This window comes from Cyprinus carpio, chromosome B20 (assembly GCF_018340385.1).
Source record: "Cyprinus carpio isolate SPL01 chromosome B20, ASM1834038v1, whole genome shotgun sequence".
NCBI lineage: Eukaryota > Metazoa > Chordata > Actinopteri > Cypriniformes > Cyprinidae > Cyprinus > Cyprinus carpio.
In genome coordinates, this window is record NC_056616.1 from 24,332,644 (window position 1) to 24,359,862 (window position 27,219).

Sequence of the window (27,219 nt, forward strand, 5' to 3'; positions counted from 1 at the left end):
TTGAGCAGGGAACAACTTATAAGTATTTAGGTGTTTACTTTATGATTCTAAGCTGCAATGGAGTCATCAAGTGGACTATGTTTGTACACAAGCTAGTCAGTCTATAATATGTTATGGTTTTACAATATGGTTTGGCAGTTTTACTGTTAAACTCAGATCACAACTTTAAAATGTGCTGGAAAAATAATTGGTATGTTGTCCCCACTTTCTCTTCAGGACATTTTTGAGAGGTCTGTTGGGAAGCAGAGTCTTAAAATTGCTGTATTCTCCACAAGGAGCATGAGCTGATGCCCTCAGGCAGGAGATATAGGGTACCAAGCTGTAAGATGAATAGGTACAAATTTTCTCTAATTCCATTATCAATCAAATTTTTTAATAATAAGTGACTGAAATTGTTGTGTGGATGAGGGTAATGTGATGGGTAATGTGTCATGTTGGTGTATTATTGGAATGGTGTATGAGTTATATATGAGGTTTTGGAATTAAAAAAAATATATAATTATTGGTGAAGTTTAATTGACTGTGTTTTGTTGTATGTTTGACAAATTTCTCTTAAGGGAGATAATAAAAGAGAAACTTAACATAATAGTTGCTGAAAAAAAATAGTAATCTAAAGTATTGTAGTTTATTTTATTTGTTATTATTTAGTCCTATATTGATGAACAGAAAGGTGAATTTCTTTTGAAAATATACAAATATCTTTGTGTTTCCAAACTATGCATGTTTTTAATGCCACTTAGGTGCAACAAATTTATAAACACACAAGAATTACAGTCACTGGAAAGCTGTTTATACGCTCTGTGTGTTTGCACAGATGACGGAAACTAAAAGTGTGATTGAAAGACCGATTGTCATAAATAAACAACTTTAAGTTTGACTTGTTTAAAAGGGTAATTTATCAAAAGAAAAAAAATGTAACATTTATACACCCTCATGTCATTTCAAACCTGCATGACTTCCTTTCTTCTGTGGAACATGAGATATTTTGAGAATTGTCTCAAAATAGTGTTGTTGTTTTTTTTGTCCATACAGTGGAAGTCATTGGTGACCAAAGCGGTTTGTAAAGTAACTTTTTTGTGTTCTATAGAAGAAAGTCACACAGAAATTAGAAATGTTGCCTTGGAAACCAGCCCAAATAAAGTTGTTGTTTTTATTTTTATTTATTTTTTTCAGTGAATGTTTTTTTTTTTTTAAGTAACAATTAATTTTTATTTTATATAAATTTCATTTTTTTATGGTTATAATTTTAGTTCACGATAATATCCCCGCACTGAATGCCCTGTAATCATTCCTGAAATGCACATTGCTTATTTTCTTTCATCGCCACACAATGTATTGGCTCCTAAAACTGAGCTTTGCTGGGAAGGACATTTAGAGACATGACTTCTTGTAAACTGAATTGAATATCTCTGATTCAGTCCATGCAAACATGACCCGTGACGCCAGACGCTCTACTGTGGCCAGTCCTCTTATATCATGATGTTTTTTTGATGTGGAGTCATTAGCAGTGAATCAGAAGTGCAGTGTGTTGATTCACAGGATCCTGTTTCAGTAAAGCAGCAGTTGCTGAAGTGAGTCATTTCTCTTACTTTCCTTTATCTCGTTTCTCTCCTCTAATCGCACTGTTTGCTTTGGAGCACAATCAAGACAAACTGAGCTGGTGTCGTGTTTGTCTTTCTCTGCCTTTAACAAGCTGAGCGATCAAACACACACAAACACACACGCATCTGTCTCTCTCCTCCTCACAGTCGTCAGATAATGAGCTCATTATCATTACGCTCATGAAAAACGAGCCTGTTAAAGACAGTGGAGGAGCTCAGGGTGGTCCTTCAACACTACAGCGCCATCACACTGATTTTAAGCAGCGTCTTTCTAAACAAATCAAAGTCACATCTCAGACGTACTGCGTGTTTGCTTTCGGACCCGAAGCACACAGCTGGGTTTGTGTTTAGTTCAAAATGAAGAGGTTCACTGCTGGACAGACAGAAGAAGTTTAATTAAAACAAATGATTTGTGTTATCATTGCACACTTTAAACAAGTTGTAAATAAAATGAAGATTATTGGAGCACGTTTTGCAAGACAATACAAGTACTTACTGGGTTTTTTTTTCAACTGCTTGCACACAAAATCTTTACTAGATTTTCTAGAAGCACAAACCAAATCTGCAAAATCATACACTAATTCTCAGCCTTTGACTCGGTTTTCAATTTCATAAAACACTTTTTGCAACAAAATTCTAACAGGAATTAATATTATGGCAAAGGTGTTTGCCAATGGTTGCTTTTGAGATGTGTTTGTGATATTTTGAATGCACTGCTTCATTTGGCAAGATATGTGAAGCATTTTGCATTTTGTCTTTGCAATTCTTGGATTTGTGTGTAAAGTTTTGATAAAAAGAGGTATAGTTTTGAAAATGTGTGTAAGCAGCTGAAAAAAAATGAAATTTATATTTAATTCAGTTAGCTTCTTTGTAATTAATTGTGAAATAAACTAGCAGTTTCTAAGTGAATTTGCTTTTTAAGTGTACTTAAAAACTATAGTGTACATAAAATGGTTTCTAGTGTGTTCGGACTGGTTGCCAGGCGGCTGCAAAAACAGTTTGGTTGCTAAGGTGTTACTTGGGTGTTCTGGGTGGTTGCTAAGGTGTTGCTATTGTGAACTAGGTCATTTCTAAGTGACTGCAAAGGTGTCTGGTCACTAAGGTGTTGCTAGGGTGTTTGGGGTGGTTGCTAGGTGGCTGTAAAAGTGTTCTGGTTGGTTGCTAAGGTGTTGCTATGGTGTTATGGATAGTTGTGAGGTGGCTGCAAACTGTTCTCTTTAGGGTTGTCGCCAAGATGTTTCTAGGGTGATCTAGGTCATTGCTAGTTGGCTTCAGAGGTTTTGGTTGCTAAAGTGTTACTAGGGTGTTCTGGGTGGTTGCTAAGGTGTTGCTATGATGAACTGGGTAATTTCTAAGTGGCTGCAAAGATGTTTGTTTGCTAAGGTGTTGTTAGTGTGTTTGAGCTGGTTTCTAGGTAGCTGCAAAGGTGTTCTGGATGGTTGCTAAGGTGTTTCTAGGGTGTTATAGATAGTTGCTAGGTGTCTGCAAAGGTGTTTCGGGTGGTTGCCCTGTGGCTGTTCTCTTTAGGGTGGTTGCTATGGTGTTGGTAGTAGGGTGGTCTAGGCCATTGTTTGATGGCTGCAAAGGTGTTTGGTTGCTAATGTGTTGCTAAGGTGTTCTGGATGGTTGCTTAGATACTGCTTTGGTGCTCTGGGTCATTTCTAAGTGGCTGCATAGGTGTTTGGTTGTTAATGTGTTGCTAGGGTCTTCTGGGTGGTTGCTAAGGTGTTGCTAGGGTCTTCTGGGTGGTTGCTAAGGTGTTGCTAGGGTGATCTGGATCGCTTCCATATTGGTCTAGATTGTTGTTAGGTGGCTGCAAAGGTGTTAAGTTGCTAAGGTGTTGCTAGGGTCCTCTGGTTGGCTGCAAAGGTGTTTGGTTTCTAATCTCTTAGTGTGGGATTTTTCACATTCTGAACTCAAGTACTTGGTGTTAGACGTTTGATCACATCATTAACTTGCCAAGCCGGAAAATAAATGCTCATTAATGCTTTCTAGTTTTGTTGTTCTTGTATTTGTGAAGATCATCATCATTCTTGTTCCATCGCGTGTGCTGATAAATTGGTATTGAGGATGTGAAAAAACAGATAGGCATCGTTTAGGGAAGGAGTTAAAACACAAAAGACAAAAATAAAGCCCTCCTCTGATCCTCTAATATTGAGGAAACACATTTGCAGTTAAAGGGTGAAAAAAAAGCTTTTTTTGAATAAAACAATTTAATACATTTAATAAATTTAAATATTATTATTAAATATTTTAAATTAATTGTATGTAAATTATATATATAACTAAACAGACTGTGAAATATCATAATGGTCCTTTGTTTAACACTCTTTTTATTGACTTGTCCTGGATGTGTTCTTGGTGTCATGAAATGCATCCTACAATCTGATTGAGCTGCTTCACGTTGGCTAACAGAGTTGAAACAGAACTGTGGTCGGATGCTTACATTTGATTAATTAAGTAATGACCCGTCATTGAGTTTTGTGACGGACTTTCATACGTTCATTCATTGGCTGAAACCATTAACTTGAAATGCACCATAAATCCAAAAGCCACGGGCGTCACGATTATAGAAACCCAGCTAAATATCCTCTTTGTTCCGGCTTTGATGACAGTAAATTGCTTCTCGATCTTTGTTTTTTATATCGTCGTAGGCTGGCTGAACTTGGTTATAATAACCAGCATAAACGTCTTTAAATACGCAGATGGGACACGTGATAAATCTCCAACAGAGGAGCGCTTAACGCTAATTAATAACAAACTACAAGTGAAACGTGCCATAGAGTTGGCAGAAACCCCCCGGCCAGGTTTATTGCCGTGTTCAACGGCCTTGGGAGTCTTTACATTAGTACCAATAACAGTCTGCGATTGGACTTAAGTGCGCGCACAAGGCATTACTTTAGAATCACGCGGGTGTTGAAAGCCTTCTTCAGTAGTGCGAGCCCAAGTGGTAAAGTCTCTAAGGATCGGCCCCCGAGTCCAAGAGCCGGCCAAGGACAACCGGCCCCGTCATGAGGGGGTGGGCGGGGGCTCTGCATTGGGTTTTTCACGAGGCGATGATGCCCCGTCGCCTGTGGTCTGCAGCCAGTGCCGCAGCACGTAACCAGAGCCAAGGTGGAGCGAGAGGAAGGGAGGAAACTCAGAGCAAACCATGAAAAATGTAGAGTATGAAAATGTCTCCCTTGGTTTATAGCTGCGCAGACGGGCGTCCAAAAGAAACACATCTTTAAATTTAACTTTAGATGCCTCTTAGACTCTCTCTTTTTTTTTAGTTTTTTCTCTTTTCCTCACCCTCTCCCAACTGGCTGGCAAACGCTTTTGGTCTGTGGAAAAGGAAAGCCAAGTTGCCTGGAAACTGCGAGCATGTTAGAAAATCGCTCGATAATGCAGCTTTTTGGAAATGTGGCGACAGCTCCCGTGTACCCAGATCGGTTTTCAGGGCCGTGAGCATGCAAAACACTGAAGACTTTAACACTTCGATGCAGGAAACGTGTAAAAGCAACGATTTATAGACAAATGAGAAGGTTAAGGCATGATGACGTGGCAGTTTATTTGTCTGAAATCAAGGCACTATTTAATTTATTAACCCTGTAAAGAATTACGTATGAAATACTAGGCTGAAAAATTACACAAAATTATACAAAAATTTAAAAAAGTTTGTATATGTGTTTTATATTTTGATCCATCAGGCTCATATAGACAGTTATAATGAGAATATGGAGGAAAAAGCTCATTTAGAAGCTTAAATTTGGTGCAGATGCTGATATGTATATGACTAAAAAGTGATAAAACTCTGCTTTTATAGCAGTATAGTGGATCCTTACATAAAACGATCTAAATATCAGTGTTTGCTCTATATCTCCAGTAATGTGTCTCAGTAAGATGAGATGTAAATGATCCAAACATATAATGCAGTGATTGAGAGATGAAGAAATAAAGGCTCCTCAGAAGATGTGAGATGTTCTGGAGGCTTGTGAAGATCATTCCTCCGCTGAGGAACAGTGAAAGTAAAGCTTCTGGAAACAAACGCTCCTCAAAAGATCCTGATGATCAGATTTGAGACGCACTGATTTTTCTAAAAAAATATTTTAAGATGGTTTTAAGACCATTTTAATCATGTTGATAATTTAGAGCCTTAGAAATTAGCAGTGTGAGAGTTGGATAATATTAGCCAAAATTTGGCATTTTCATTTTATTTAGAATTTTTTGTGTGTATTTTCATAGTTTTTCTGGTTTAAACCCCAGATTCACTCTGAAATGTCACGTAACGGAGGTAAAAAAGGCTGCAGATTTCACTTTCTTTGAATGACAACTGAGTAATTATAACTGAGAGTGAAACGTGACTTAACTAGAAAAGCAGAGTTGTGATAAAAGGACGCCGTCCAAAGTCCTGCCACAGTCCATCACGTCTTAGACCGAATAATAAAGATGAAGTTTTTCTTAAAGTGAAGGGTTTGCTGTCCCCGTCTGCACTTATAACGCCTCAAACTTTTAAATCAGTTATAAAGCCTTAATCTCAGAAGTGTCCTCTGCTCTCATTTGTGGTTTTAACACATTATGAACAATATTCTTGTGCTCTGTATTTATTTAGCATTTTATGTGTTTTAAATAAAGTGAAGTTAAGCATCTAAAACGCTCATAATTCTAGTCCTAATTTTATTAAACCAACAGCATACCCTTCACAGGACGAGTGAAGGCGTTGATGAATGCATACAGCAGTGTTATTCCACTGAAATGGACTGCGATGGTTATTGAATCATTGTGACGTGATGTTAAATAACAGGCAGTAGTGTTCTGTTTTCTGTAGTTGGTAAGCTGTTCGTCAGAGGCGTGTCGTTTGTAGAGCAGACCGCTGCTTTACCTCATCAATCAGACAACGGTCTAATGTTTCACTGGCACCGACTAAACCAAATAAAACACATTTAGTGCCACCTCAGTGTAACCTGTGGAGAACGTTCTTAGAAGAAAACAGTTACATGATGCTGAATACACACACACACACACACACACACACACACACACACACACACACACACACACACACACACACATATATATATATATATATATTATCAGATATATATATATATATATATATATATATATATATATATATATATATATATATATATATATATGTATTATATTATATATATATATATATAATTATATATATATATATGTATATATATATACACACAATTTTTACATTTAATATGTAAAAATATAAAATATAATTATTATAGGTAATATTTTTTTGTTCATTACAATTGGTAATTTATTATTAATTATTATAAATGAACTTATTTATATAAATACATGTTTTGTGTGTGTTCATTTTACATAATTTTGTATATACATATATATTTAATAACAAATATTATTTTAATTATATAAAAAATTGAAAATATAATTTTTGTATTTAATCAAACACAGTAATATTATTTTTATATTAGTATTGGTAATTATCAGTTATTATTATATATGAATTTATTTGTATAAACATTTATATGTTAAATGAACATATTTTTTGAGTCTGTGTGTGTGTGTGTGTGTGTGTGTGTGTGTGTGTGTGTGTGTGTGTGTGTGTGTGTGTGTGAAATTAATACATTAAAAATATAAAATACAATTGTTGTATGTATAATTTTATATAATTATATTATATCTAAATTTATTATAAAAATTTAATAAATTTCACATATTTCTGAATGCTATGTATATATAAAATAAAAAATATATAATTTAATATATATATATATATATATATATATATATATATATATATATATATATATATATATATATATATATATATACATGCATACATATAATCTTTTTTTTTTTTTTGGAAGTCTTGAGAATTTAACTAAAACTTCTTTTTGGGAAGGTAATGTTCCTGATTCACTGTTGGAAAATGCTAAATTTTTCAAACTTGACTGAGTTGCATTACAGGCCCGAAACATTCTGGAGAGTTAAACTCTGCAGCAGCTAATCACTGTCAGTTTATCAGCGGCTCCATCTGCGAATCGCTCTGGTCCCACCGAGATCCCAATCAGTCACATTAATCCTTCCGCAAATAAGCGAAAACACACAGAGCCCTCATTTATTTGAAGCAGCTCCTTACTCAAAACGTCTCGGCCTGCGAGCTGCTCTGCGTCGAGGTCAGAGGGACGTTCGACTCGCTCTTTAAATAGTGAAGAAACGGTGGACTTTAAATCCTGGGCCAGATGGGATTTCTCCTAGTGATCATAAAATCTCTGAAGACAGTTCACAAATCAAACGCTGCAGTATTATGTTAAGCTTTTGCACTGTTATTGTTATTGCATGTTTGCGCATACAAACGTAATTCACAACTTCGCGAAGGAGAATTTGAGATTGACACTGCGGCTCAGACGGGCGATTTATGCGCGCATTATGAGGTCGGCTTGCAGAAAAACGTTTTCCATGGAAAGTGATTAAGCTGTAACTGTAAATGCAGCGCCATGTGTGACTGATGTAGTGGACTGCATTAGGTTTTGGTGTAAAAGAGCGCGTGAAGAAGGCCGTCTGCAGGTAGCGCGGGCGAGCGGGAATGTCCTGAAGCGGAATTCAATATGTGGGCTTAAGTGGAAAAACCAGAGATCTCCAGAGGTCATCCTTCTTTCCGGAATAAAGGAAAGTAGAGCTCGCGGTACTTCAGGTGGTCTTTGGTGAAATCATTCATGTTCAGAGCTCTGCTTTACTAAGATCTTCATGTCTGTGTGTGTGTTAGTCAAAGATGAACAAAATGACTTTATTATGGTGATATGAACTTAGATTTCATATTTATGGCCTTTTTTGATGACATATCGTCGGTTTCTGAGACCTTCTGGAGACTTCCTTAACCTGAAACTAAAGTTATAGGAGTTTTTCAGTTGTTCTGTTCATTTTAGGAGTTTGTCACAAATGTATGTATATATATATATATATATATATATATATATATATATATATATATATATATATATATATATATATATATATATATATATATATATATATTCATTTTACAGACATTTTTATATATATATATATATATATAAAAATGTCTGTAAAATGAATGTATATTGCCATGGCAGAAAATACGTTTTTTTTAAAAAATTTTTTATTATAATTATTATTATTTATTTATTTTGGACCGAAATCTCTTATCAAGGCAGAAATATACGAAACACACTAAAATTGTGAAATATTATTACAATTTAAAAAAGCTGTTCTCTATTGTAATATATTGTAAAATACAATTTATTTCTGTGATACGCAGCTGTATTTTCAGCATCATTACTCCAGTCTTCAGTGTCACATGATCTTCAGAAATCATTTTAATATGATGATTTGCTGCTCAAGAAGCATTTCTGATTATTATCAGTGTTGCTGCTGAATATTTTTTGTGGCAACTGTGATACATTTTATTTTTTCGGAATTCTTTGATGAATGGAAAATTCAAAAGAACAGCATTTATTTGAAATAGAATCTTTGGTTACATAAACACCACTTTTGATCAGTTGAATGCATTATATAGTATTATATAAGTCACATTTTCACACTTGCCATTCAGCGTTATACAGTTGAGAGACACAAACACACACATGCTCTCCCCCACACCCCTGGCTTCATTCACTGTGATTTTGCCGTCTTCCCAGGACAGACAAACTGTTGGGATGTTCCAGATTTATGAATGTCTTTTAAATCCTAATTACTCTCACAGACACTAATGCCCTTAACAGGCCTGCTTGGGGTTATAGACTTGAACGCTTCTTTGTGGCGCTCTTATGCAACGCTGTTATGAATCTGCTCTTCATGAATGTTCATCTGGATCGTCTCGCAGTAGCCGCACTTATCGCTTTATGGACTGAACTCATTAAACTACATAAACTGCCTGTTATCACAGCCTCATGTAAACGGCCTGTCTCTTTATCAACAGTTTAATAAACCAGAGAAAACCTCTTTTTTTGCAATACTTGAATGTGCAATAACTCATCTGAAGATGTTAAATATACACTAATAGTAATGTCATGAGGCTGTAATATCTCTGGATGGATTATTGTCTAAATCCTCGAATAGTTTCGCCGTGACATTATACACTCCGCCTCATTACATGGCATGTGAAGTGTAGCTTAGACAGACGGAGTCCATAAATGGAGTAGTTTTTGATGCGCAGATCTCAACCTACATTCATAAAACATACTCATCCGCTCCGTTGCTGATATCTAGAGCTAGCAGATGTATACAAGCTATAAATCCAAGCTCTTCGCTCTCTGTTTATTGTTGGACGCCAGATTTCACCCAGCTCACATTTTTCAGGGTGAAAAAGCCTTGGCAGAATACATTAACCTGACTCTAAAAGGTCTGACAGGCCAAAAGATGTCTATTTCAACATCCATCACGGCCTTATGATGGGAATGTCCACAAACAGAGGTTTATGGAAACCAGTGGCTTATTGACAATAACTTGGTGTTGTTGTTATTTCTCCAGTATGAAAAGCCATCTCTCATGACATATCTGGATTATAGGCTTTTGAATTAAAAACAAGTTAAATCTAAAAACAATTCTGAAACACAAAACTAAGAAAGTAAAATCAACCAAAAAAACTAATAATCAAGTCAAAAATAAATATTTAATAAAATAATAAATGTTATTGCATTAAATTACAGCATTAAAACAGTAAAGTCTTCCTTCATTTTCAGCTTAATGAACGTCATTATGCTTTTATTATGTACTACTGTTTACCTAACAAGTATATGTATGATAATTAATCAGTACTGATCTTGTCTACTGAGCTTGGATGGGGAATAATAATAATTGCAATAGTTTTAAACTAATGCTCAACACTCAAAACCGTGTGACAACTTGCCCCGATTGTTCATCAGTCATTTTGTTTTCTTATAATAAGATTCACGCGTTACTCTGTTCAGACTTTCACAATAAAACATGAGTTGTTTGATGTGTAATCTGTTCCTGCAAAATGAACTACCGAATTATGCAACCGAGAAATACAGGCAACTATTAGTGAGAACTGTGTTGCAAGAGTTCATTGCGATAGACAAATAAACCATTTGTTTTTAAGATTTTATATTCAATGTGTACAATGTAAATAAGAATCATTATTATATAATTATTATTATCCTATTTAGTGTTATCCAGGGAAAGAAAAAGTGGCAAAATTAATTTTGTATGAATGCATCCTTTGGGAAATGTTTGTTTAATCGTTAAATATATAATTTAAATGTATTTATTCGTTTTGAATTTTTATGGCATTGATTTCCATAAATACACCAGGTGGAATATTAGTAACAAACGTTTATTTACAATTTCAGTGCAAATACTTACAGACAAAATATAATACAGTCAAGTTTATCAACGTCTTAATTCATGAACATTCAATTCCCAAATCGTTACGAAGGTCGAGTGGTTGATTTAGGGCAGTCCTCTCTCAAGGGTCACAATGAAACGATGGCTCAAGCTGGGCCCGCCGTGTGTCCCCCGTGTTTGGAGATCCTCACAGCGGCGTTTGTTGCGCGGTTGCGCTCGGTTCTGTCATGGAGTTCGTGCTGGATGTGTCGAGAGCTCCGGGAATAATCACACTGGCTTTGTTGAGGTCAGAAATGTCCACGTCGCTTTTGTCCTCCGCGACGTCCTCGAATTCGGACTCGCTCGGTTCGCTTTCGCATTCGGAGTCCTCGCGCTCTTTGGGTTCGGTTTCGGTCGCGGATTTATCCGGCTGTTCTTTTTCTTTGTCCTTCTGCGCCTGAGCTTCTTTGGAATGCCGCCACTTCATCCGTCGGTTCTGGAACCAAACTTTGACCTGAAACAAGAAAAGCAAGAGCATTTTATGTATGTGTATTTTTTTAATTCAAATTTAATTGTGCATTTATATTATTATTTATTGCATTGCACTATTTTGAGATGGCAATTAGAGATTGTTAAATTTGGTGAACTTTTATATAATACAGAAATTCAGACACAGTTTTTTTTTCCCCCAATAAATTGAAATGTCCAAGTGAAAATACGGGTCTACTGAAAAAAGAAAAAAAAAAAAAAACATTTCCACACTTGACTGGAAAGTTTTGAAACTCCTTATCGCTTTTGCTGTCGGTCGTGTCATTTCCTATATCTAATAAGACAGAAACTCTTGCCCAATGCACTAAATTAGGATGTTTTGAAACGAAACAACTGCACCCCTCCTGCATTTGCAATAATTCGTTATAATTGACTTTCATTTCTCTAGAAACGCGGGTGTCGCAATGCTCCAGCTGCTTACGCTCCAGATGGCTCCCGCAGGCCAAAGCTAATTGTTTTCATTTTAAACATTCTTTCTTTCTTAGCTTAAATCTTGAATTAATTTGCATTGATAATCAGTCGCTCACCTGTGCATCGGTGAGGCCCAGCATCGCAGCCAGCTGTTTTCTGTCCGGCTTCGTGACGTACTTCTGGATTTCGAAGCGTTTCTCGAGGCCTTTCCGCTGGAGGTTGGAGAACACGGCTCTGGACCACGACCTTTTCCTCTTGTAAGTCTGTGGCATTGTGTCTTTGGAAAGCACCGCATACGGCCCTGTTTGAGTCAAACAACACACGCCATTAGAACACAACAAAACCTCAATGCATTTAGGCAGAAGTGAATGTTATTTAATTGCATGAGCAAAATTGGCTTATCACCGCACACACGTGCAAAATAATGCAGTGCAATCATAATAATAATGAACGTGTCATCCGTGCAGGTTCTCCTGCTCTTTAGGGCTCGACTGGGATGTCTACACTACCTGGGAAGGTGTCTTGAAACTGATGTTGCCCTGATTGTCTGGCTGCATTGCTTATTGAACCCATCATGGAGGAGGTTTCGCTCATGGTCGGGTCTATGGACGCGAAGTACGGGCTTGCAGACACATGGACTGCTGACTGCCGATTCGGACTAACAATCGATGTGAGATCTGTTACAGAACGACAAACACCAATTAGTTCCAATTAAACTCGTATTGCCTTTTAATAACAGTGGCGAAACTTCATCTATATGTACGACTTTACAATACTGGGCCAAAAAGAGTGCGCTGTTTATCATGGAAAAACAAAAACAGATCGATAATAAAATAATAGAAGTATGCATCTGTTTGTCAACACACTTTCCAATTGCATAGGCTAAACAAACACGCATATTCATGTATGCATATACGTGAAAAAGCATTTCTGGAACGCTTTATAGATGCTGATTGGTATGTTATGTTTATGCGCATGGGGTTGGACGCGTCCAAACAAGCATTACTGTTCTGAGTTATTCTAATTGTTTGTCCTTTTTGTAAAAGCGATGTGATGTTTGTGTGCGATGCACAAACATGCGTCTTACCTCTCAACGACAGCGATTCTTTTCCCTTCGGCTCGAAGTCTGTGGATAATATCCGATCAATCCCGAACTTAAGGTCTTTGCTGGACAGCGGAGGCGCGGATTGCGCGTTGATCGCGGCTCTGGAGGTCAAGTGTATTCCGTGCCTGTGATACGCGGACGCGCTTGGAGTGACCGGGGACGGGCGTAACGGGGATCCCGACGAATAACCCTGCGCCCGGGCCCCGATGTGAGCCATAAGCGAAGACGAACCGTGGATGTTCTCCGCATCTCCAACATGCAGAATATCAGCGATGCAGAACGAGGGTTTCTTCATGCTGTCCACCCCAAAACCGCCCGAACAATACGCGGTCCAAAGGCTAAAGTTCGATGCGTAAAACGGATTGAGTCCCGCCGTGTACATCCCGGCAGGAGAAGCCACAACTTCTTTACAGAGAATGCACACAACTACATGTAACGCGACGGTCAGGTTTAAGGAGTTGCCTTCTCTCGCGTTTCTCCTCAAGTCTGAAACTCCAGACAGAAGTCCAAAAAGCTCTAAGCAGGAGTTCCGTTATTGATTGGCTCTTTGTGAGCCAATGGAAGCTGACAGAACGGTCCAACACGCCCCAAACACGACGAGCACTTCCATTACGACTCTTAAAAAATCACCAGGTTTATTAAATGGCGAGGGTTCAAATGATACAACATTAAACATTTTCAGTGTCCATGTCTTCATTTTAAATGAATCGAATTGTAATTTTAATTTGATGTTAGTGAAGCCCATTCATTTTAGCTATTCAACGAATTGTTAAATATAAACGAATGGATAAATAGGCCTATATAAATGTTTATTTTTTATTTTAGTGAACTTATATTGTAGGTTTACTTGGATGCATTAGGCTTTATACAACAAAGAAGGCAGACCAACATTTTATAGTTTTTGTTTTTTTTAATGGTGCACATTTTAGGATAATTGGAAAGTAATTATTTAAGATTATAATTTTAGAAGATGATGCATTCGTATAAAGAATAATAACGAAGTCTTGCATGCATTTTAATATGTTTTCTAATTTCCCAGAAATATGCAAACAACAAACACTGATAAGAAAACGATCCACAATCGAGTGGATCTGTAATAGGCTTTGTGTGAGTGTGTTCTGTTAGGAAACAGGAGTTTCTCGATGCAGGTCATCCTGTTTTTGATGAGCTCTGATTCAGGCTAAATGAGCGGATATTCCTGCTAGATTTAGGCCAAAAATAGAAGATGCTTTAGTATTTTAGGATACAGCAGAGGACCCCTATTTCCTCCGGCTCGGAGAGGTGGAACTTTATAATGACTGTTAGCACTTCCTTTTTTCAATATTTGTGCAACTTTATCTCAACTCGCAAGTCGCGCGGTGACGCAAATCCGTCCTTATGCTTATAATAAACAGAGGAAATCTATTCTCCCCTTAAACGAAAACACAATTAACTTCAGAGGAGATACTTCATTCATATGCACGACTTTACATTACCAGGCCAAAAATAGTCCGCTGTTTATCATAGAAAAAAAAAAAAAAAAAAAAAACACATCGATTATAAAAAAAAAAAATACTAGGCCTATTCAAAAGTGTGTCAACACACTTTCCAATTGCATAGGCTATAAACAAACACAAGCATATTTATATAAAAAAAATATGTATGCATATACGTGCGAAAGCATTTCTAGAATGCATTACAGATGTTGATTGCTATGTTATGTTTATGATCATTAATGACCGCTGATGATTTTTCCCCATGGTGTTTTTTAGAATATCTCTCTTCCTCTGATGGCGTTCATTAGTCGTGATTCATTACCGGAAAGGTCAATGACCCTGACTGCCTCCTATCACGGTGTTTTCGAATGACTCCATTCCGGTTTAAATTTAGAGATGAAATGCAGCGCTTTGCTCTCGATCAAGCAGTCAAAACAATCCAGGGAAGAGGAAGCGGAAGACGCGCCGCGGGTGAACGCGCACGTTATTTCATTTCAGTTCAGGGCCGGTGAAATATTCGTAAGCGAGATCATAAAACAGGTCATAAAACTGACCGACCGCTGGCATCTCACTCTATTAATATATGGAATGTAACAGAAACAATTGAGCTTAAAACATTTCATGCATCTCTCTCACAACACGCATCTTTGTCTGTGTTTCAAATAAAATGTTATTTTCTATTATATTTAAATTTGTATATGCTATTGTTTAAACAATAAAATGTTATCAGACATGGCTTAGTAAAATCATATTTTAAAAATTCAAATTTTCTGCTTACTATAGGCTTAAAGCTTTCTACGTTCTTAACATTATAAAATTAATCAGAATTAAATTAGATTTTTTCTCTCTCATAATTCTTATATAATGTGTGCACGCTTTGTGTTCCTATATAACCTATCCAGTATTTGTATTATGAAAAGTTAGTCATACTTTTTTACATCATTTCAGATAAGATTATATAGCTAAGATAATTTAGACAACTTTTTATTAAATAATTTATAATTTTACCCCTCCCATAAAGTAACAAAAATAAATAAAATAAAAAAATAGATCAAATAAATAAAGTAAGTGACAGTGATAAAGCTAAATAAAACCTAATCTATTAATATTTCTGGATTGAGCATATATATATATATATATATATATATATAATATATATATATATATATATATATATATATATATATATATATATATATATATATATATAATGGAATATCGTGCTCAGGTCAAAATATCCAGGATGAAAGTAAGTTTCGGTCTACAATGGAATTGTCTATGGAAGAAAACAGGTTCAACCCAGAGTTTCCGCATATCTTTATTGTCCATATCCTTATCTGCATTCCTATCTTTATCTACGCCTGTATTGTGATAAATATATTCGTGTTGAAAGCACAAAGTCATCTGCTGTAGTAGTTAAAGCAGTGTAGAACCTGTTCACAGAAGAAGCAAAACATTAGAATCGTGCGCATTTCTCACTGCTGGAACTCCGTGTGTTTTATGAATGAAGTATTCAAATAACACCATAAGTGCATGTCTGTCGTGGTCAGATAAAACATTACACTTGCTTAATGACTTAGTGACTTGAACTGCTCTCTCTTCCTATTTGCAGTGATAACATCATCATGGGTTCCTCTGGGAGTGACTTTATTTCTGGACCCCCAGCAGGAGCATCTGTCTGTCAGCAGTGACGGGCCCGTCATGCTGGAAACATTAGAAAATTAAAATATCATAATCGTTAAATGCCGATCATGGGAAAGTTTGGAGACCTTGTGGAATTGGTTTGTTTTCCCAAATTCCCTCTGGTTGATGAAATCGCCGTCCGGAGAGCTGCATGGCGATCTGGCCAGCTCTCTGCGGTTCATTTCGGGGCTCTGACAGCCTCGGGAAACATTTGTCACGGATTATTAATTGCTTTTTTAAACGCACCCTTGACAGAATGGAAATCCGTCAGTAACTATAATCATATTAGTGAGGCAGCGCATACAAATATAGACGTTTTAGATTGACTCCAACTAAACTTATCAGCACAAACTCATCGAATTATATTTCATAAGTTCAATAAATAGCCTAAAAGAAGATATGTCGTTCTGTATTGCGAATGAAGAAATGAATTGCACATTGATTGAGTGTGATCGTTTCACTAGTTCTGATGACATCATGTAAAGGAAGCTAGCTGGTCTGTGTGTGTGCAGTGATCTGACCTACACAGAAGCTGGTCAACAGGTGTTTCACGTCATAGCTGTGAGTCGATGTGTGTATTATAACACCGCTGGAATGCTGTATGGACCAATCAAAACGTTCGGTATTTTTTTTTTTCATAAAATATATATTGTGAGAGAGAAATATATATATATATGAGGTGTGTGAGTTTTTGTTTTTTTTTGTTTTTTTCAGAGTTTCATCTCGCGAATCCCATTTACATTTGGCACCCCTAATAGCACAGTTAGCCAATAAACTAAAAAAGATATTAACACATTTTAAAAAGGACCTCGATAAAATTTGTAATTATTAAAAAAAAAAAATGTAAATGTACAATGCTGTTTATTTTAATTTTATAATTTATTTCTGAAATAATAATAATAATGATGATAATAATCGGAAAGCGCTGAACGTTCTACTGTTGCTATGGTTACTGAGATCCAGCGCCGTAAATTCGTTTCTTTATTTATGTTTATTCGTATATAAATATATATTTTTGTATATCCACATATGCCTGTATATAATTAAAAATATTTTTTTTTATGGAGAAGAGGACGCTCACAGGTTCTAGTAAATAAATAAAAAAATCCATTCCGGTTTAGTGAGAAAGTTCTTCTGGACACAAAACAACAATAGATACACATTTTAGAGACATGAGAACTACAATTAGCTCACTCTATCCCCTTTATTAAAAACACCTTAAAAGTCTTTATGCACCAGTTGCTGCCGTCGTGCAAAAATATTTTCAGTGACTCATCCCAATAAAGTAAGTATATCCACTAGGCTTATATAAATAATACAGTTTAATTACAGCAGATTTATTGCAATTATTTTACCCAATGCTTACTCAGAATTTACTGTGGAAAAAAGCAAAGATGAAATGTATTATCCAACGAGTAGATGTCTCTGCTAATAATGTCGCAAGGCCCGATATCGGTGCAGTCTCAGTGCTTGTGTTTAGCTTGAAGTCTTTGGCCTTTCGTGCGTAAAGCAATCCAGACGTGCCACTTACTCTTCTCGTTCAGTATACACGGGGTTAAATCAAAAGCTCCGTGTTAAATAACAGCGAGACTAATGGAAACGCGGAAAGGTCATAACAAACCATTAGGGTGCTGTCTGAGATCCAGCTGAAGCGCCACGACACTCAGCGACAGGAGATCCACCCACAGAGCTCCTGCTGGCCCGATAAGGCCCCTTAATGGTCCGCAGTGATCGATCGTGCACTTGTTTACTGAAAGTCATCGCTCCTGAAGGAAGCCAGATGCTCCTGCAGCTCTGGAACATAAGCCTGCGTTCATGATCCCGACCGCGTGATGAATTAGTGCAATAACGCGACGTTTAATGGAAGGAACGCGCGCGACGTACTGTATCATTACATCTCTTAAAGATGAAGCGATAATTTCCAGCCATCCTTCTTCTTTTGAAATATATGAATCAACGAATGAGCGTATGGTGTGTGTTCAAAGCATGGCTTAAAAATACATTTATATAATATTAAATCAATAAAAAATTATCTATTAAATGCACTAATATTTCCATACATTACATTTGTTTTATATATACAAAAATGTTCTAAAAAAATAAAAATCATGTATATTTTGGCAAGTATGTGGCAAGTCAATTTTAAAAATGTAAACAAAACAAAAAAAGTTTTTTTTTGCAGTAGTCAAATACTATAAAAATTGTAAAATAAAAATATCCTTAAAATTAAATTCTGATTTCATTAAGCAATAAGAATAACATTCAATTTCTTAAGTTCTTATTTTGACTCTATAGTCAAATGCACTGATATTTCCATACATTACCTAATTTTAAATATTTTTAAATGTTCTAAATAAAAAAAAATGATCAGAACTATAAATGTGGCATTTTTTCTGAATAATGTATGAATAATGTAATCTAATAGTTCTATAAAAACTACACATTCCAGTTCAAATAATACATTTAAATTTGTAAAACAGGAAAATGGCTATCATCAAATGATCATGATTTCATAAAAAATGTAACTGCATTGTTTAATGATTTTGTCCCTATAAAAAAAGCTTTTGCTTAATTAACATGAATTATATTTTCAAAGCAATTATTTAATTATGCATATTCACATGTATAATTAGTGTAAATGTTGGCATTGCATTGACTGAGTACTGCGTGCATGTTGATGTTTTCATGTCAAAGCATGACCTGATGCTGCTCTCTAGTGGTGAAGTCACTGATTACAGCCTCAGAACCTGACGGCTAGATACACTAATTACTTAAGACAAATTCATCAGGTTAAAAACACACTTTTGTGTGAGCACCATCCTCAGACTTCATCTGCCTGCTGCATTACTTTAATTGGCCTTGTCTGTTCTAATAGATTTGAAACTGTCCAGATTTGAGCCGTCTCATTTCCCAGAGCAGTCGTGTGTCTGGGGAGCCACTCAGTGTAGAATCCAAACACATTTGGCAGCAATAGCCCATATTTCATCACTGTTTACTGCATATTCATTCCTGCAATCCCCAATGCGACAAGAGTCAGCTGTTAGAACGCTTCCTTATAAATGTCATCCTGAGAGCTTCTGCTTCAAGACTTGAATGCCATGGACTCCCAAACACACTTTTCGTTAAACATCATTATTAGGATTACACAAAATGAGCCTGATTTCATCCCCAAAATCCAGCAGGAATATACAGGGTGTGTTTTAAATTTCTGTCTAACAAAAGAGTTTATTTGAGATTCTAGGTATTTCAATTGTTGCCTGTAATGTATATTAGAAGGCTCTCGTCACTAGAGTTCACTATTATGAGCACGATATCTGAATGATATTTTTACATGTGCATTTAAATGAAAAACTTGATTTATTTGTCATGATAAAGAGGCCTGCGAAGCATATGCAGTTTTAAATCATCAAGGCAGAGTGCAGCTGGAATGCTGGGAAACAAATCGCTTCTGACAACAACTAATAAACATAAAATACAAACAGACGTAATAAACTCACAATCGTTTTCTGTGCAAAAATACATTCTTAAAGGAATAGTTCACTTAAAAATGAACTTTTGCTGAAACCGTCCAAACAGCTGATAAAAACATCACAATAATCCACAGCACTCCAGTCCGTGTGTCAACGTCTTGAGGAGACAAACGCTGAAACAAATCCATCCAGACATTTTTAACTTCAAACCGTTGCTCTCGACCAGAAGTCCATATTCCATAAAAACTCTTCCTCCGTCTCCTGTTGTCTCTCACATCAAAATTCACCCACAATATGCTGTTTTTCTGGACTGTTTCAGCTTGTAAACGCTGCTTGATCTGTGCAGATCTCTCTCCTGATTCAGACCAGACCACTTTTTTACTGGAGGAAGTGTTATTATGGATTATGGACTCATATTTTAGCTGGAAGCAATGGTCTGAAATGAATAATGATTCACAAACACACAGCTTTGTCTTCTCCAGATGTTCACTGATGGACTGGATTACTTGTGGATTATTGTGATGTTTTTATCAGCTGTTTGGACTCTCATTCTGACGGCACCCATTCACTGTGATGCAATGCTAAATTTCTCCAAATCTGATGAAGAAACAAACTCATGTACATCTTGGATGGCCTGAGGGTGAGTATATTTCCAGCAAATGTTCATTCTTGGGTGACTAATTCCTAGGGTGACCATACAGGCCATTTTTACGGGACACCTCCTTGACATGTTTTCTATATTGCCTAAAAGTCGAACGAACTTGCATCGCTTTGATCATTCTCTGTAGATCCCACTTTCTCACGTGCCACAATTGAAGTAGTCAAGCTACTTTGGGTGTGTCCCATATAAATGGCACATATAGCCACTCTACTAATTCCTTTAATGCCTTCTGGAGCTGCTGCAAGACACTATTTTCTGAAAGCATTGGACTAGTACAGCAATGTCTAATAAAATCCTCTGTCATGGCAGTTCTTCTGAATGACTTTACATGATGAAATGCTAACCAGCTAATTTTCATTCAGCTCCTACAACATAATTGTATCTGATAATTGTGCTCTAGTCAGTCAAACAGTGCTTTTCTTTTCCTCGTGTGCTTTCAGAACATGGATTCGCTCTCTCTGAAGTTACCAAAGGAAAGGCTGAAGGTGCTTCCGAGTCTCTTGGTGACAGCGCCGCTCCTCCAGCTCCAGTTCCTCAGAGACGAGGATCCGCGCTCGTCTTCCCGGCCCGCTGTCCTCTGGCTGCCCGACTGACACTCCTTCTCTCCGGCAGCTGAGAGAGTCGTCCTCCTCTCAACCTACCGGAACACGATTTACTGCTTTAAATCATATCAATTTAATCTGGCTTCAAAGAGTTTTCATAATCGATTTACATTACATGCATGAGAATTTCATCATATAAATATCAGCATCTCCACCAAATTGCATATTTTTGAGAGTCTCTGAATAAAATTGAGCCGTTTTTTTCCTCAGTATTCTCACTATATCAGAATATATGAGCCATAAAAGCCTGATGTATTATATGTTTTTTTTTTTTTCAGATTTTGTATAAAGATTCAATAAGCTAATAAGTTTATTTCAAAAAACTGATTTTTCAGGTATTATTTCATATGTAAGGCTCTATTATTTCTAGGGCTGAGTTTTGACACGAATTTCATGATTCGATTTTGACTCACAAGATTTTGATTTGATTCCATTCAATTCAATATCGATTATTTGGTATATATATGTGACCCTGGAGCACAAAACCAGTCATTAGTGTCAATTTTTTGAAACTGAGATTAATATATCATATGAAATCTAAATTGATGTATGGTTTGTTAGGAGGACAATATTTGTCTGAGATACAACTATTTGAAAATTTGTAATCTGATGATGCAAAAAAAATAATCTAAATATTGACAAAATCGCCTTTAAAGTTGTCTTAGCAATGCATATTACTAATCAAAAATTAAGTTTTGATATATTTACGGTAGGAAATTTACTAAATATCTTCATGGAACATGATCTTTACTTAATATCCTAATGATTTTTGGCATTAAAAAAAATGTATAATTTTGACCCATACAATGTATTGTTGTCTATTGCTACAAATATACCTGTGCTACTTATGACTGCTTTTGTGCTGCAGGGACACATATCAGGTACAGTACATGACAAATTTTCTCAAGGAAAAAAATCTCTCAAGTAATGCTGTAAAATATAAATGAGAACCAGTTGGTACTACATTACTACACTATTGAAGGTTAAAATGAACTGATTTATATGCACTTAAATTACACTTAATGAAGATTTTATAATACAGTTACAATTACATAATAATATTCTACCCCAATCAATTTTTAGAAATCTAAACATTTAAATGGTGGCATAAAAACTTGACAGATTTATTTAAACATTAATTAAACACTGAAGAACTTATAATGCATATGTTATACAGTATGTTGCACATATTTAGCAAATTGCTCCTCTCCAGAGTTCATTTGTCTGGTTGACTAACAAATTTATGGTAAATGTGAAAATTTGAGGTAAATGTGAAACACTGATTGAGACGGATTTCGGTAAGTTGATAAGTTGTTCTCTCTAATTATTTCACATGTGCACAGACTGTACCTCGTGTGACTGTAGAGTGATGACGTCCAGCTCTAGTCCTCTCTCTGTGCAGCTCTTCAGCGCGTGAACGACCTCCGCGTGTTCGGCCCACCTGCAGTCTGCGCCGTTCACAGCCACGATATAATCGCCCTCACGGAGCCCCGCCTCCTAAACCATGCTCATAATGCATAATGTAATAATAACAAGCATTTTAAATGTTACTGTCAATAATGACATCTCTCACCGCAGCACATCCCCCTGGCAACACCCCGGCAACCAGAACCGGCGAATCACCTCGAAGCGTGAGCCCAAGCCCCGCCTCTCCTCGAACCAAACACGCGTGACGCCGCACCCAGCGATTTCGAGCAGCGAACACAGACAGCGGCCCTTACCACGCACAACAGAGGTGAACATTAAACACGTCTGCAACATTTACAGCACATTACAGTGTTTGTGTGAGAGTTACCAGTCGCTGGAAGATATCAGTCACTCTGACGCTGCTGAAATCAGGAGTTTTAATGTCAGGCTTCTGTTGTGTATGAGCTGTAGGAGACAGGTCAAAGGTCAAAAGTCAGGGGTCATGTCAAGACAAAAAAGACTATGTTTGCAACTGCATGCTACTGTACCTCTACAATTTCTGCATATGCATATGCAAATCATGTGTAGGAATCACAGGGTTATTATAGTTTACTCAAACTAAGACCAACAAAAATGTTTCTCATTTTCATTTAGTCGAACCTGATGTGCTAAAATAGCTTAATCCAAAACGTAAATAAAAATGTATATAAACTACAAACATTTTTTACAATTCTAATTTAAATTACAAAAACACACAAAATGCAAAATAATGTGGAATTGAACATTCCAATGACTTTATTTTTGTAATATTTTGACTTTATTCTCGAAACATTTCAACTTTATTCTCGTAGTATTACGACTTTATTCTCGTAGTATTTCGACTTTATTCTCGTAGTATTACGACTTTATTCTCGTAGTATTACGACTTTATTCTCGTAGTATTACGACTTTATTCTCGAAACATTTCGACTTTATTCTCGTAGTATTACGACTTTATTCTCGAAACATTTCGACTTTATTCTCGTAGTATTACGACTTTATTCTCGTAATATTACGACTTTATTCTCGTAGTATTACGACTTTATTCTCGTAATATTTCGACTTTATTCTCGTAATATTTCGACTTTATTCTCATAGTATTACGACTTTATTCTCATAGTATTACGACTTTATTCTCGTAACATTTCGACTTTATTCTCGTAGTATTACGACTTTATTCTCGTAATATTACGACTTTATTCTCGTAGTATTACGACTTTATTCTCGTAGTATTACGACTTTATTCTCGTAGCATTACGACTTTATTCTCGAAACATTTAAACTTTATTCTCGTAGTATTACGACTTTATTCTCGTAGTATTACGACTTTATTCTCGTAGTATTACGACTTTATTCTCGTAGTATTACGACTTTATTCTCGTAGTTTTGCGTGTTTATTATAGGATACTTTATTCTCTAAATTTGCATGCGCAATACTTTATTCTCGTAGTATTACAACTTTATTCTCGTAGTATTACGACTTTATTCTCGTAGTATTACAACTTTATTCTCGTAGTATTACGACTTTATTCTCGTAATATTTCGACTTTATTCTCGTAGTATTACGACTTTATTCTCGTAGTATTACGACTTTATTCTCATAGTATTACGACTTTATTCTCGTAATATTTCGACTTTATTCTCGTAGTATTAAGACTTTATTCTCGTAATATTTTTACTTTATTCTCGAAACATTTAAACTTTATTCTGGAAACATTTTGTCTTTATTCTCGTAATATTTCGACTTTATTCTCGAAACAATGTGACATTATTCTCGTAATTTTGACTTTATTATCTAAATATTACGACTTTAATCTCGTAATCTTATATTTTTTATATTTTTTTAACGTAGCACTAAAACGCCGTCATAATTTTAGTATACCAAAGTAAAAAATGTTAGTATTTTTTTATATATATATATATATATATATATATATATATATATATATATATATATATATATATATATATATATATATATATATTTAATTTTATTCCAGTTAATGTTTATTTTATTTCCAGTAACATTTTTTTTTGTAGTTTTAGATAATGATAATACTCCTTAACCTAAGGTTAGTATGAGTAGTATAGTAGTGTGCACACATCAGAGCACATTACTTACCAACATAGATTTAACCGTGATTATGACCTTCTTAGCATATAAACACTCACACTGGATCTCTGGAGCCTCTGCGACCTCACAGAAATCATCTTCCTGATCAATCTCAGAGTATTTCTCCAGCGAGCAGGCGTGAGCGTGTGACAGAACTTCCTGCAGGATGTCCATCTTTCGAAGCATTTTACACACGCTGTGAAGACGCAGGGCTTCCTCGTGACGTATGATGGCTTTACGCAGATGAGCTTTACCTTCAAAATGAAATAAAACGAGTTCATTTTCTCCTGCACAGAATCTTTGAATCTGTGTTCAGAAAAGCATCCCACGACACAAACCCAGTCTCCGTTTGTCCTCCGGATCATGAAGATTGAGTTTTTCCGGTCGTCTGGTGTGAACCTGTATGAGAGCTTTAATCTCTCCACCTTCATCCTCATCTTCATCAGACATACCTGTTAGTTGTTAAAAAACATTATTAGTCAGTCTGCAATTTTAATGAAAATGATCATTATAAAAGATTGTTTATTTAGAATGACGAGCACAATACAAACAGGAACATGTATTAAGAAAGTACAGTAGCTCAAATACTAATGGTCAAGAGATTGTAATAATTAATAATTTTTTTTGGAAGTCTCTTCTGCTCACCAAGGCTGCATTTATTTGATCAAAAATATAGTAAAATATTGTTACAATTAAATTAGCTGTTTTCTATGTGAATATCTGTTAAAGTGTAATGTATTTCTGTGATGTGCAGCTGTATTTTCAGCATCATTACTCCAGTCTTCAGTGTCACATGATCTTCAGAAATCATTCTAATATGATGATTTGCTGCTCAACAAACATTTCTAAATATTATCAATGTTGAAAACAGTTGTGCTGCACAATATTTTTATTGAAACTGTGATTCATTTTACTTGGAAAGTTCAAAAGAACAGCTTTGATGTGAAACAGAAAACATTTGTAACATTATAAATGTCGTTACTGTCACTTTTGATCAATTTAATGCATCTTTGCTTAATAAATGTTTTTTTTTTTTTACTTACCCTGAACTTTTGAATGCTACTGGAACATAGTTTTCAACATTGATAATTTTAATGAAATAAATGCAGATTTGGTAAGCAGGAGACTTCTTTTAAAAAACATTTAAAAAATCCTAATCATTCCAAACTTTTGCCGGTGATGTATGCGTGATGTCATCAGTCAGTAAACACACACAGAGATGTTCAGTAGTTCACCTGGACAGTCACACAGCGCCACAGCGGTGTAGTAGTGAGCCAGTGCTCTGAAATGATGCGTTTTGACCTGAACCATAGAGATCCAGGAGAAAGGAACGTAATCCTTCAGTAACGGCACTGACATCGCCTGAAGAACCAGAGAATACACGTCTGATACCTACACACACACACACACACACACACACACACACACACACACACACACACACACACACAGTTATTAACAAATAAAACCCCATAACATTGTGTGTGTGTGTGTGTGTGTGTGTGTGTGTGTGTGTGTGTGTGTGTGTGTGTGTGTGTGTGTGTGTGTTTACCCTCGCTGCCTCCTGGGCGGCCTGCAGAAGCACATTCAGGTTGTTGTCCTGCATGTCGAGTATGACCTTCTCACACACACACTCCTGAACCTGCACAAAATAAACTCAGAAATATGTGACTTGTTACATGATCACTTCTCAAACATATCAGATCATAATCTGAAATGTGTATTTAACGTATATGAGCCTCTTTCTTTCATTACCTGAGCTACCATGAGACGGACCAGCATGCTAAGCGCAGGGCTACTCATATCCAGACTGGGTGCATGAGAGAAATTCTCCTGCAGGTAGAGAAACGCACCTGCACACACACACACACACACACACACACACACACACGTCATGTTTACAAGTTCATTTATATAAGCAAAGAGCTTCAGAACTCAGTTCAGCAGTCACTTGTGTGCTGACCTTGTGACCTACTAATAAAATATAATAAACAGTAACTAACATTATTTGGTAGATTCAACTGTTTTGATGTTTTCAATCTTAATGTCTGATTTCATTTGTGTTGCATTTAAATGGCTTATAATGGGAAAAAAATTACATTTGCTTTAACAGACATATAATTGTAAAAGCAAATGTTAATGCAATATTAATGTTTTATAATATATTTTTTTAAATATTAAAATATTTGTTTAAAATACATGAATAAATTAAATAAATATTAAAATATTTGTAAAAATTAAATAAAATTTTTATTAATCTTTTTAATAAAAATTAATACTTTTATTCAGCAAAGGCTGACCAAAAGTAATATTGCTAATGATTTCTATTTCAAATAAATGCTGTTTTTTTTTTTTGTACTTTCTATATTTATCAAAGTTTCCACAAAAATATTTGGCAGCACAACTATTTTCAACATTGCAATAAATTACATTTTAAGATACACATAGAGATACATTTTAAGATATACACATAGATTAACCAACAGCTATTTTAAATTGTAATATTTCATCATTTATACTGTATTTTTGATCAAATAAATGCAGTCTTGGTGAGCGGAAGAGACTTTGTTCAAAAACATAACCGCAAACGTTTGAACGGTAGAGTATATTGTCAAGTGAAGTGGTATTGTATTGTTTAATTAGAAAATAATAAGAATCAATTCTTAAAAAATTTTAAAGAAGGTTTTAGAAACAATGTTCTTGCTATAATGCACATAAATGTAAATAATGAGGTGTGGTGAGATAATATTTGTAGTTAAAATCCGAGTGTTGAGTCGAAACATGTTTGAAAGAG

The 27,219-nt window shown here is 35.7% G+C and overlaps 2 protein-coding genes and 1 long non-coding RNA gene across 4 annotated transcripts in view; 1 reads left to right on the top strand and 2 right to left on the bottom strand.

The window, feature by feature from the left end:
- Window positions 1-21,025, top strand: LOC109113521. The gene is made up of 2 exons (XR_006157443.1): window positions 1-334; window positions 20,705-21,025. It is a non-coding gene; the product is annotated as an uncharacterized LOC109113521 (long non-coding RNA).
- On the bottom strand, window positions 10,905-13,483 carry hlx1 (H2.0-like homeo box 1 (Drosophila)). 2 transcript variants are annotated; one of them, XM_019096090.2, is made up of 4 exons: window positions 12,958-13,483; window positions 12,380-12,547; window positions 11,987-12,171; window positions 10,905-11,424 (listed from the first exon to the last, which is right to left on the bottom strand). In XM_019096090.2, the coding sequence occupies exons 1-4, from the start codon at window positions 13,355-13,357 to the stop codon at window positions 11,119-11,121; spliced, it is 1,059 nt and encodes a 352-aa protein (XP_018951635.1). In that variant the 5' UTR covers window positions 13,358-13,483; the 3' UTR covers window positions 10,905-11,118. The 2 variants fall into 2 exon arrangements, with proteins under 2 accessions (XP_018951635.1, XP_018951636.1); XM_019096091.2 differs by lacking the exon at window positions 12,380-12,547 and having other exon boundaries at window positions 12,958-13,480.
- rhpn1 (rhophilin, Rho GTPase binding protein 1) overlaps window positions 20,128-27,219 on the bottom strand; it is a 12,082-nt gene continuing 4,990 nt past the window's right edge. The window contains exons 8-16 of the mRNA XM_042746236.1: window positions 26,181-26,278; window positions 25,978-26,067; window positions 25,661-25,817; window positions 24,764-24,877; window positions 24,485-24,679; window positions 22,662-22,738; window positions 22,440-22,583; window positions 22,217-22,363; window positions 20,128-20,901 (exon numbers count right to left, since the gene is read on the bottom strand). Of these exons, the coding sequence (XP_042602170.1) occupies window positions 20,701-20,901; window positions 22,217-22,363; window positions 22,440-22,583; window positions 22,662-22,738; window positions 24,485-24,679; window positions 24,764-24,877; window positions 25,661-25,817; window positions 25,978-26,067; window positions 26,181-26,278 (1,223 nt within the window). The 3' untranslated portion in view covers window positions 20,128-20,700. The remainder of the gene's footprint in view (window positions 20,902-22,216; window positions 22,364-22,439; window positions 22,584-22,661; window positions 22,739-24,484; window positions 24,680-24,763; window positions 24,878-25,660; window positions 25,818-25,977; window positions 26,068-26,180; window positions 26,279-27,219) is intronic.